This window comes from Nycticebus coucang, chromosome 10 (genome assembly GCF_027406575.1).
Source record: "Nycticebus coucang isolate mNycCou1 chromosome 10, mNycCou1.pri, whole genome shotgun sequence".
Taxonomy (NCBI): Eukaryota; Metazoa; Chordata; class Mammalia; order Primates; family Lorisidae; genus Nycticebus; species Nycticebus coucang.
In genome coordinates, this window is record NC_069789.1 from 129,286,112 (window position 1) to 129,299,044 (window position 12,933).

The window sequence follows — 12,933 nt, forward strand, 5'->3', positions numbered from 1 at the left end:
AGAGAAGCAAGGCACAAAGGAAGGATCTCTACAACTCTTTATCTCTACCACTAGATGGAAAGCATTTCTCTCCCTCTGCCAAATCACTGCTCTGTTTGCTCTACAGACACAGACATCTGTGAAAGGCTGGGTGACAGTCCTCCTCAGAGTCATTCCTGCCCAGAGCCCTGCTCCAACCAAGAGCTCCCCGGGTCTCGCCACCCAGGCCCCACACTGTCACCTGGGTGCCTGCTCCAGCCAGGAGCTCCTTAGGAGCCCCAGTACCGGGTCTTTCCACCCAGGCCCTACACCAGTCACCTGGGTGTCTGCTCCAGCCAGGAGCTCCCCAGGAGCCCCAGCACTGGGTCTCTCCATCCAGGTCCTACACTGTCACCTGGGTGTCTGCCGTGCTCACTGGATGGGTGCTACCTGGGGCTAAGATTTAGTTCTATTTATCCCTGAACCTAAGTGAGTACTTATTTGCTATTTTCCAGCTATGTTTCCTTTACTTTTTCTTTCTTTCTTTTTTTTTTTTTTTTTAAGACAGAGTCTCACTTTGTCGCCCTGGGTAGAATGCCATGGTGTCACAGCTCACAGCAACCTCCAGCTCTTGGGCTTAGGCGATTCTCTTGCCTTAGCCTCCCGAGTAGCTGGGACTATAGGCGCCCACCACAATGCCCAGCTACTTTTTGTTGTAGTTTGGCCGGGGTTGGGTTCGAACCCGTTACCCTCAGTAGATGGAGCCAGCGCCCTACTCACTGAGCTACAGGTGCTGCCCTATGTTTCCTTTTCATTCATGAAAAAGACCCATATTCTCTTCTAATGTATTTGATTTTTCCAGGAGTAACAGCAGCTCACTATGCTCGTAACACCCTTCTAAATGTCTTCTGCTCACTGTTACAACACACTGACTATGATGATGAAACAGATCGCAGCTGCCCGTAGGCCTCCCCTATTCCGGAAAACCCCAGGCTGAGCTTTCAAGGTAGTTACCAAAGTGAATCAAAACAAAAAGCCAGGCCAGGCTCAGTGGCTCACGCCTGTAATCCTCGCACTCAGGTTCGAGACCTTACCTCTAAAAAGTCAGGCATTGGGGCGGTGCCCCTGGCTCAGTGAGTAGGGCGCCAGCCCCATATGCCAAGGGTGGCGGGTTCAAACCCAGTCCCAGCCAAACTGCAACAAAAAAATAGTCGGGCATTGTGTCAGGCTCCTGTAGTCCTAGCTACTCAGGAGGCTGAGACAAGAGAATCGCCTAAGTCTAAGAGTTAGAGGTTGCTGTGAGCTGTGTGACACCATGGCACTCTACCAAGGGAGATAGAGTGAGACTCTGTCTCTACAAAAAAAAAAAAAAAAAAATAGCTGGGCATTGTGGGTGCCTGTAATCCCAGCTACTTGGCAGTCTGAGACAGGAGAATTGCTTGAGCCCAAGGGTTTGAGGTTGCTGTGAGCTACGATGCCATGGCACTCTACCCCAGGGTGACTGAGTTAGACTCTGTCTTCAAAAAATAAAAAACAGGCTGGGCACCTGTGGCTCAAGCAGCTAAGGCGCCAGCCACATATACCTGAGCTGGTGGGTTTGAATCCAGCCTGGGCCTGCCAAATAACAATGCCAGCTGCAACCAAAAAATAGCTGGGTGTTGTGGCGGGTGTCTGTTATCCCAGCTACTTGGGAGGAAGAGGCAAGAGAATCACTTGAGCCCAGGAGTTGGAGGTTGCCGTGAGCGTTGATGCCACAGCACTCTAGCCAGGGCAACAGCTTGAGGCTCTGTCTCAAAAATAAATAAATAAATAAACAACAAAAAGCTCATCAAAGGGTGGAATGATCAGAAACAGGATTGATGACAAGGCTGAGCTGTCCAGCATCCCAACTGCCCCCGAGCATGTGACTACAAGCAGGTGGCTTTGATGGGGGTTAAGGAAACAGCACTGCCAGGCCTGAGACTAAAAACTCAAGAAAAGACTGGAAAGGGATAGGGAGCTTTCCTCAGCACTTTCCCCACCTGCGCTTGGATTCCCTTTCTTCAGCTCAGCCCCTGCTGGGGAGTGCAGAGCCCGTGGCCACACAGCTTCAGACTAGCAGGAGTCAGAGCTGGGGCTACTGTGCTTTTTCAGTATTTTCTGCTTTTGCCCCTATAATTATATTAACTTTATTCTTGAGCCAATTTCTGGTGTATGTCTCACTTAATAGAAATAATCACTCACTTGAAGTTTGGATTTCTGAACACACCGTGGCGGCTGGCATTTCTAATGCAGACTGTTTTCATACACAGTCGCTCATAACTAGGCTGTCTTTTATTTTTTTTTAACCTATACATCAAGAAGTAAAGCTGTTGGTTTTTGAAAACAGAATTCATTTTCAATCGTTAATATAATAACCCAGAGTACATAGGAGCAAATATTTTAAACATCAACCCAGTTTAAAAAGAAAAAAAATTTTTTTCTTACTTTCTTAGAAGATAAAGGTTTAGAAGCCAAGGAAAATCCATCCAAAATTTTGCCAATGTATCGAAGATCTCTCTCTGGTTCTACAAAAATGATGTCATTGATTAATTCCAGAAGTGGAGATGCTTAGAGTGAGACAAAAGACGTCGGCTTTTTATCTCCCAGAATGTAAATAGTAAGAGTGTGTGTCATACGTGCTCTCGCTCAGAGAGGAAGAAAGAACGGCACATTAAGCCATCACACCTCTGTTGACTCAGTGACTAGTGGCCCAGCCCACACCACCCTCGGCAGATGAGGCTACCCAGGACATGAGGCTGCGGCCTTTAAGGACAAGTTATTTCTAGAAAAGGCACCTTAGTTTCTAAGTCAAGGGACACCAAAGGATAGTCTCCATGGAGTAAACAATCTCTAGAAAAGCCACCATGTGGGCAACTGGGGGTGGAAATGAAACCCTGACAGTGAGGTGAGCTGGGTGCAAACCGTGAGGAGCTGACCTCACGCGTTTCTTAGCAACAATCCAAATAGGGCACAAGGCCAACACAGCCGGGCCAGGCTGCAATCTAATCTTACTACAAATTAAAAGGCATTATTGTCTTTTTCTCAAATTAAATTCTAACAAGGGCTAAAGATCACAAACTTAGGAAACTGAGCAATCAACGCCCTCTGACTTGGAGCTGAGGGTGTCTGCTGGTCATGAAGACAAGCCCGTTGACTGGCCCTTTGATTTGGTTCTCAGGGATCAAATCTGGAAGTCCACATAGATGAATTGTGCTTTGAGCACCAAACAGCCCCATCCGCGTGATAACCACAGCTCACGCCAGCAAGGTGCTCAGTCCTCAAGCAGGAACACCCCTGGTGTGAGGAGCTAAGGATCTTAACGGCGGGTAGCACAGTAGCACCACGTAGTAATTCACCCCACCACGTCATTCTTTGTACTTCAACCCATGTTGAACTTTTCTTCCAGTTTCTACAATTCCTAAAATTCTATAGGGTCATTGGAATTAAATTTCATATGCTTGGTATTTTGAAACCCTGAAATTTCACTTTTATGGATTTATTCTGAAGAATTTTGAAAAAACAGATGCACATAAAGCTAGAACCATAAAAATATTCATTATAACCCTATTGATCATGGAACAAAGGAAGAACAATTTCAAAATCAACTATGGAGACTGAGTAAAACATAGATTCAGTGAATGAAAAAGCACAGTCAGGGCCAGGCCTCTATAGATCACACCTGTAATCCCCGCACTCTGTGAGACCAAGGAGGGAGGATCCCTTAAGATCAGGAGTTGGAGACCAGCCAGAGCAAGAGAGAGACCCTGTCACTACTAAAACAGAAAAACTAGCTGGGCGTTGTGGCAGGCACCTTGGGGGGCTGAGGCAGGAAGATCACTTGAACCCAGGAGTTTGAGGTGGCTGTGAGTGAGGGTGACATCACAGCACTCTAGTGTGGGCAACAGAGAAGAGACTCTGTCTCAAAAATAAAAAATAAAAGGCCGGGCGGCACCTGTGGCTCAAGGAGTAGGGTGCCGGTCCCATATGCTGGAGGTGGCGGGTTCAAACCCAGCCCCGGCCAAAAAAAAAATAAATAAAAGGCCAGACGCAGTGGCTCATGCCTGTAATCCTAACACTCTGGGAGGTGGAGGCAGGTGGATTAACTGAGCTCAAGGATTCAAGACCAGTCTGAGCCAGAGCCAGACCTTATCTTTGAGAATAGCTGGGCATTGTGGCAGGTGGCTGTAGTCCCAGCTACTCAGGAGGCTGAGGCAAAGGCATCACTTGAGCCCAAGAGTGTGAGGTTGCTGAGATGTCATGGTACTCTACCGAGGATGACAAAGTAAGAATCTATCTCAAATAATAATAATAATAATAATAATAATAATAATAATAATACTATGCAGATAAGAGAACTGTTGATTTAACATAAAGGCAGACAACACTCAAGACTGGGGACAGCTGGAATGCTATTGATTTTATTTTGCTGAGAGTTGTTTTAGTTCTCTGTATTTCTATTAAGGGATTTAGACCTAATTGTGCATAGAAAAATAATTCTCTTTCTCTATAAAAAATAAAGGGGATAATATATGGTGAAAAAATAATAATAAACAATATAAAGGGCGGCGCCTGTGGCTCAGGGGGTAGGGCGCCGGTCCCATATGCCGGAGGTGGCGGGTTCAAACCCAGCCCCGGCCAAATTAAAAAAAAAAAAAAAAACAATATAAAATATATACATATATAAATTTTTTTTAATAGAAAAATTAGAACTATATAGCTGTCATGGCTTTGGGGTAGGAGAGAAGAGGCAGCTGGGTCAGGGAGACGAGGGCCACAGCAGAGAGATGGGAGCGCTGGGGTGCAGGGGATGGCCCTGCCCAAGGGATGGGATCAAATCAACCAGGGACAAAGGTGTCATGAAAGGGAAAAGCAAAACACTTGGGGCGGTGCCTGTGGCTCAAAGGAGTAGGGCGCTGGCCCCATATACCAGAGGTGGTGGGTTCAAACTCGGCCCGGTCAAAAACTGCAAAAAAATTAAAAAGTAGAACACTTGGCTATGGAGACAGATTTAAATATATATGTTATTATATATCATGAATAATTATATAATTCACATTATATTATTAATATCAATATATAACATGTTGATAATTAACATAATTAATAATTGATGTTATACAGATATGATATCATTAATTAATTTTTTGAGACAGAGTCACCCTGGGTAGAGTGCGGTGTCATCATAGCTCACAGCAACCTCAAACTCTTGGGCTTAAGCAATCCTCTTGCCTCAGCCTCCCAAGTAGCTGGGACTACAGGCGCCCACCAAACGCCCATTATCAATGTATTTTTGAGACAGAGCCTCACCCTGTTGCCCTAGGTAGAGTGCCGTCATCATAGTTCACAGCAATGTCAAACTCTTGGGCTCAAGCGATCTTCTTGCCTCAGTCTCTGAAGTAGCTGGGATTACAGGCACCCACCACAACGCCTGGCTAGTTTTTTGTTTTTTTGAGACAGCGTATTACTTGGTCATCCTCCGTAGAGTGCCATGGTGTCTTAGCTCACAGCAACCTCAAACTCTTGGGCTTAAGCGATTCCCTTGCCTCAGCCTCCCGAGTAGCTGGGACTACAGGTGCCCACCACACGCCCGGCTATTTTCAAAGATAAGGTCTCCCTCAGACTGGTCTTGAATCCTTGAGCTCAGGCAATCCACCTGCCTCCACCTCCCAGAGTCCTGGGATTACAGGGATGAGCCACCATGTCCTAGGTTTTCTATTTTTAGTAGAGAAAGGGTCTTGCTCTTTCTCAGGCTGGTCTCAAACTCCTATACTTAGGTGATCCACAGGCCTTGGCCTCCCAGAGTGATGAGATTACAGGCCTGAGCCACCATACCCAGCCAACATGTATATTCTTTTAGAAGTATTTGATAATCTAAAAAAGTTAGATTGAAAAAAAAAAAGTTAGATCAGGGCAGCGCCTGTGGCTCAGTGGTTAGGGCGCTGGCCCCATATACCGAGAGTGGTGGGTTTGAACCCGGCCCCGGCCAAACTGCAATAAAAACTAGCTGGGCATTGTGGCGGGCACCTGTAGTCCCAGCTACTCGAGAGGCTGAGGCAAGAGAATCACCTAAGCCCAGGAATTGGAGGTTGCTGTGAGCTGTGGCGCTGCGGCTCTCTACCAAGGGTGATAAAGTGAGACTCTGTCTCTAAAAAGAAAAAAATAAATAAATAAATAAATAAATACATAAATAAAAAGTTGGATGAGACTATATTTCAACACAGCTAAAAACGTATGAACAGATGGTTTTATCTCAGCTCTCTCCTTGTTTGGGTGGTGGTTATTACAGTCCCGTCTCACAACTGAGTCAACATGGACCATGTCTATGACGGGGGTCCCATAAGGTTATAATGAAACTGAAAAACTCCCGTCACCTGAGTCAACACACTGCTCACGTGTTTGTGATGATGCTGGTGTCACCAGACCCACTGGGCTGGCCAGCTATAAAAGTCTAGCACATGCCGTTAGGGACAGTCTATAAAGCCTGATGACCATAGTAAGTGACTATGTTACTAAATTATGTGTATACTATAATATATTTTTATACTTATTTTATTCATTTATTTATTTACTTTTATCCTTATTTTAAAGTGTACTCCTACTTATAAAACAGCCTCAGGCAGGACCTTAAGGAGATATTCCAGAAGAAGGCATTATTATCAGAGGAGATAACAGCTCCATGCATGTGAATGCCCCTGGCGACTTTCCAGTGGGCAAGATGTGTAGACGGAAGATGGTGATGTTAATTATCCTGACCCTGCCCAGGGCTAGGCTGATGTGGATGTTTGTGTGTTAGTTTTGTTTCCTTTTTTTTTTTTTTTTTTGTAGAGACAAGAGTCTCACTGTACCGCCCTCGGGTAGAGTGCCATGACATCACACGGTTCACAGCAACCTCTAACTCTTGGGCTTACACGATTCTCTTGCCTCAGCCTCCCAAACAGCTGGAACTACAGGCGCCTGCCACAACGCCCGGCTATTTTTTTGTTGCAGTTTGGCTGGGGCTGGATTTGAACCCACCACCCTCGGCATGTGGGGCCAGCGCCCTACTCACTGAGTCACAGGTGCCGCCCTGTGTGTTAGTTTTCAAGAAGAAAGCTTAAAAAGTAAAAAATAGAAAAAAAAAATTTATGGAATAAGGATAATAAAAAAAAGAAGATATCTTTGTACTGCTGTACGATGTGTTTATGTTTTATACTAAGTATCATTGCAAAAAAGTCAAAAAGTTAAAAGAAGTTTTACAAAGTAAAAGAGTTACAGCAGTCTAGCCAGGGCAGTCGCTCATACCTGTAATCCCAGCACTTTGCGATACCAAGGCAGATGGATGGCTTGAGCTCAGGAGTTTGAGAACAGCCTGAGCAAGAGTGAGATCCCATCTCTACTAAAAATAGAAAACCTAGCCAGGCATTGTGGCAGATTCCTGAAGTCCTAGCTACTCCAGAGGCTGAGGCAGGAGGATCAATTGAGCCCAAGAGTATGAGGTTGCTGTGAGCTATGATACCACAGCACTCTACCCAGAGTCTTACTTTGTCTCAAAAAAGAGTTAAGCAGCCTAGAGTTAATTTATAGCCCGGGAGCAGAGGCTGAGCCCATTCTTGGAGGCTAAGGCAGGTGGATTGCCTGTGCACAGGAGTTCTAGACAAGCCTGAGCCAGAGCCAGACCTGTCTCTAAATGTATTCAGGCATTGTGGTGGGCACCTAAAGTCCCTGCGACTTGAGAGGCTGAGGCAAGAAGAGCTCTTGAGCTCAAGAGTTTGAAGTTGTGGGTGGCACCTATTGCTCAACAGAGTAGGGCACCGGGCCCATATGCTGGAGGTGGCAGGTTCAAACCCATCCCCGGCCAAAAACTGCCAAAAAAAAAAAAAAAAGGAGTTTGAAGTTGCTGTGAGCTACAGTGCTACAGCACTCCACCAAATGTGATAGAGTAAGACTCTCTCTCTCCAAAAAAAAAGTTAATTTATGATATTATTAAAGAAAGAAAATCTTTTTAGGAATTCACTGTGGCCTAAGTGCACAGTGCTTATCAAGTCTGCAGTGGGGACAGTGGTGCCCTTGCCCTTCACCGTCACTCACTGCTCACTCATTGAGTCATTCCTGGCCTGCAACTCCCAGGCCAGCAAGCCCTATGCCCTACACAGGTGTGTACAATTTTTTATCTTTGATAGCACTTTTTTTTTTTGAGACAGTGTCACTCTGTCACCCTGGGTAGAGTGCCGTGGCACCATCATCACTCACAGCAACCCCAAAGTCCTGGGTCAAGAGATCCTCTTGCCTCAGCCTCCAGAGTAGCTGGGACTGCAAGTACCCGCCACAGCGCACAGCTAGTTTTCCCATTTTTAGTAGAGACAGGGTCTTGCTCTTGCTCAGGCTTGTCTCAGACCTCTGAGCTCAAGGGATCCTCCCTTCTTATCCTTCCAGAGTGCTGGGATTATAACAGGTTGTGAGCCACCACCCTGGGCCTTTTATACTATGTTTTTACTGTGCCTTTTCTACGTTTAGGTATGTTTAGATACACACATACTTGCCACTGAGTTACAGTGGCCTACAGTGCTCAGCCCAGTGACACAGGCACAGGTTTGTGGCCTGGGAGCAACAGGCTGTACATACCACAGAGCTTCGGTGTGCAGTGGCCTGTACCAGTTTCGTTATGTGAGCATGATCTATGAGGTCTGCAGGAGAACACTGCCTACAGCACAGTGCTCAGATATGGAGAGACAGGGGGCGCCATGCATCCACATCGCTGCACCAGTGTGTCTGTGTGAGCATATCTATGAGGCCTGCAGGAGAGACTGCTGATGGCACAATGCTCAGACACCAAGGGACAGAAGGTGCCATGTATTCAGTCTTTGGGCCAGATACTATGCCCAATACCAAGTTATGCCCTTTAGTCCTCACACAATCCTCTGGAGTAGATTTTATCCTCGCTTTATGAATGAGGACTCTGATGCCCAGAGAAGTTAAGAGCCTTGCCCACAGCCACACATGTGAGCAGTGCAGAGCCAGGCTCCACATTCAGGTGTGACTGACTCCACTAGACATGCCACTAACACCCACTCGACTGTCTTCCCCCAGAGACCTGCTCTGGAAAGAAAGACTAAATCATGGCTTAGCACTATAGGGTCTCAATCTCTGCAGACTCAGACTTGAAATTAAATATGTTCAGTGATATCCATCTTTTAACTCAACAAGAGCTGCCTACGGGCCAGGGCCTCCAGGAGGAGGTAGGCTGGATGCCAAAGCCCACCTTGCTGCAGGCTGTGGGTGCACCTGCCACCCAGGCTGAGCTAGACTTCTGGCCACCCGCCCACTTCCTCCAGCTCTGAGAGCTTCCCTCTGACCCCTGCCAGCTCTGATCAGCAACACAGGCACCCGCCCATCTAATCATGTCTCTGACTCCACACTTCTTCCTCCTCCCTGCCGCAGCCCTGTCTTGAGGGCTGGCTTTGGCCTTGGCCTCTCCGCTTCATTTGTCACCCTGCATCTCTGACCCCTTAGCGCCTGCCCCACAGCAGTGACACTCCAGCATCAACCTGGTGATCCCTTGCCCTGATGTCCTGGCACTTGGTCCTACAATCGAGTGTGGGTCTGTGGAATTACCTTTCTGACCTTTATACTGCCTGGGTGCTGTCCAGCCATAGAGTCCATCTCCAGGCTCCTCGTCCTTCAAAACAGTGTCATACTTGGACAGAGTTTCTGTGGCATAGATGTCATCATCTTCTTCTTCCAGGGCACCTACACCAAAGGCCTTCAAAAGACAAGGTTTCCAGCTGAGCAATTACAGGTTTCAGGTGCGCCTACATTGAAGGATAAAGCTGCTGGAAGGCTGTGACTGAAGAGACCACACGAGCACCTCAAGGTCATCAAGAGAAGCAAGTAGGGGCTCCAGCTTTACACACACTCCAGCCCCTTGGAAAACAGCGGCCAGACGTGCGGGTCAGCCCAGCCCCTGCAGCAGCCATGGCAGGAGGACTTGGCACAAGAGCAGGAGGAGAAAAGAGCACACCCAGGCAGCAGAGAGGGGGCCTCCCAAAGGAGAAAGGGAAAAAGTTCATCTACTGATCTGTGTGGCCTGTGGATGGCCCGGGTAACCAGGCTCTGCAGACCACGGCTATTCTCACGGCTTATTAAAAGGATAGAAAAAAATGTATAAAAGAAAAGGTAATAATGAAATGACAAAATAACTATTTCTTTCTTTCTTTCTTTTTTTTTTTTTTTTTTGAGTCTCACTCTGTGTCCTGGGTAGAGTGCTTTAGTGTCATAGCTCACAGCAACCTCAAACGCGGGCTCAAGTGATAGATACTTTTGTTGCAGCCTCCACAGTAGCTGGGACTACAGATGATCGCCACAATGCCGGGCTAGTTTTCCTACTTTTAGTAGAAATGGGGTCTTACTCTTGCTCAGGCTGGTCTCAAACTCTTGAGCTCAGGCAATCCACCTGCCTCAGCCTTCCAGAGTGCAAGGATTACAGGCGTGAGCCACTGAACCCTGCAAAAAATAACTATTTTCTAAATGCATTTTTTAAAAAGACTCTCGGAATCAATTTGAGAGAATAGGCAGTTAGGAAAAGCTCTCTACCCTCCCAAAAGTAAAAGCACAAGGCTCCTGAGTACAAATTTCCCCAATGTTCCTGACTTAGGCCTTGTAGCACCTAGGAAATAGTCTCAGAGGTGGTAAAACTTGGACCTGAACTTGAAGAGGCAGATTGCCATTTGATTATTACTAACTCAAAGAGATAATAGTAGTTTTCTGCTCAGCCCCACAAGGCAAGACAGCAACCCTTCTTCCTGAGAACACACAAACTCCACCAAGAACTTTAAGCACAGACTCTAGGAGCTGATTATTAAAACCAGAAAGGGGTGTTTTACGTGTCTCCAGAGTCCATGCTAAGGAAAACATAACCTTCACCAGGGCCTACCATGGGGCATGGCGATTATCAGAAACACTCTTTTGCCAGTGACTCCACCTTCAGGACATAGAAACTCTTTTACCTGGCCTGAAATTCCCAATTTTCTTCCTTTATTCAGTCCGAGATCTCCAAGAAGATTGCCGGTTCCCTCAGATCCCCCACTGAAAAGATTAAAATGTTCCCCCGAAGTTCCAAACAGTGCTTGGTGGGGATCCAGGCCCTTGTAAGCCAGTCCGTGCACATTATCTTTAGGTGTAAAATCCACAGGTGTGACATCTTTGGGTGCAAAGGTCACATTATCAGGCAAGTAGTCATCATCTTCATCCTATTTCCAAGTGGAATTAAGGTAAGTCACTGTATAGTACAAAGGAAACCCACAAAATGCTATTTTAAAATGCAGTGATTAATTCCAAACAACAATTTTCAAACTTTCTTTGTGCTGTTGCAAATTACTAAATCACCTTCCTCTATCACAAATAATACCAACACAAACAATTCCTTTTTTATGAATCTAAACAGACTGGGCATCTGCGGTGCAGGCACGCTGCTGAACCCATTATCTGACATAATGAGGATAGTTATAGGACATGAATATTCCACCGCACAATAATGGAATCTGACCAATTTCTTTTTTTTTTTTTTGAGACAGAGTCTCACTTTATCACTGTGAGTAGAGTGCCGTGGCGTCATCATAGTTCACAACAACCTCAAATTCTTGGGCTTGAGCAATCCTCCTGCCTCAGCCTCCCGAGTACCCACCTACTTTTTTGTCTTTAGTATAGATGGGGTCTTGGGCTTGCTCAGGCTGGGGTTAAACTCCAGAGTTCAAGCAATCCATCCACCTCAGCCTCCCAAAGTGCTAGGACTACAGGTCTGAGCCAATGCTCCCAGCCATGACCTATTCCTTTTTTTTTTTTTTTCTTTTTGTAGAGACAGAGTCTCACTTTACCGCCCTCGGTAGACTGTGGTGGCATCACACAGCTCACAGCAACCTCCAGCTCTTGGGCTTAGGCAATTCTCTTGCCTCAGCTTCCAGAGTAGCTGGGACTACAGGCGCCCACCAAAACACCTGGCTGTTTTTTTGTTGCAGTTTGGCTGGGGCTGGGTTTGAACCTGCCACCCTCAATATATGGGGCTGGTGCCCTACCCACTGAGCCACAGGCACCGCCCGCCACAACCTATTTCTAAAATTGTTTCTGACCCTAAAATTTCATAAAGTAACAGGTGCTACCTGCTGTACCAAGCAAAAGGTCAGTCATCCCACACAATACCTCAGATTCCTCAGAGCCTCCAGGGGGCAATGCACAGCCGTAGATTTTTACTCCGGGATCTATTAAAAACAATTTTGAAAGCGTTTGTCAACACCAAGTAAAAATAAGAAACTTGACTTATGCTCCAGAGGTACATGGCTGCACTCATAGTAGGTTCTACAACTTGTGGGAGCGGGGGTAGCTGGGGATAATGTGCTCAGTGGAGCAGCCACTGTTGCCCCGATACCACAGAGGACCACAGAGAAACGGCTGCTGCCCTCCCAGACTTCACTCTCAATCTGTCTGGGAAGACCAAGGGCAAGGAATAAGTAGAAAGCAAACAAGCTAAACTGGGATGCAGTTTTGACAAGGATGGGAAACACAAACTTTCATGAGGTGCTTGCTGGTAGGAACCTTTCTAGAAGCTATCGTGCATTACACATAAAAAGCCTCCAAATACGTGCACGCCGCAAGACCCAGTAATTCCGTTTCTCAGAACTTGTAGCACTGAAAGGTAAGCTATGAAGTAATGACTGTCAAGACACACACCAGGCTTCTGTCGGCGCGGCCTTCTCTTTACTCGAGGACCGACTCCTTGTCCTTCTTTCCAACCCATTTTTCTCAGCAGTTCGAAACCAACAGATAATCTAGGGTACCAAGACATTGAAAAAGAACTTTATAAAAACAATATTACTGGAAAAAAACAAAACAAAACAATATCACCGGACAGTGTGACAAAAGCAGCTTCTGAGTCCCAGCGGTTCCTAGGCCTGTCTTCCTGGGCTCTATTCCTCCCCCACGTCA

At 46.4% G+C, this 12,933-nt stretch overlaps 1 protein-coding gene across 2 annotated transcripts in view; it reads right to left on the minus strand.

Moving 5' to 3' along the window:
• Positions 1 to 12,933, minus strand: part of GPATCH1 (G-patch domain containing 1) — a 56,271-nt gene that overhangs the window by 27,056 nt on the left and 16,282 nt on the right. The window contains exons 5-9 of one of the 2 annotated variants that reach the window (XM_053607530.1): positions 12,679 to 12,776; positions 12,151 to 12,209; positions 10,962 to 11,204; positions 9,571 to 9,718; positions 2,425 to 2,504 (exon numbers count right to left, since the gene is read on the minus strand). In XM_053607530.1, coding sequence (XP_053463505.1) covers positions 2,425 to 2,504; positions 9,571 to 9,718; positions 10,962 to 11,204; positions 12,151 to 12,209; positions 12,679 to 12,776 — 628 coding nt within the window. The remainder of the gene's footprint in view (positions 1 to 2,424; positions 2,505 to 9,570; positions 9,719 to 10,961; positions 11,205 to 12,150; positions 12,210 to 12,678; positions 12,777 to 12,933) is intronic. The other variant, XM_053607531.1, reaches the window with a different exon arrangement.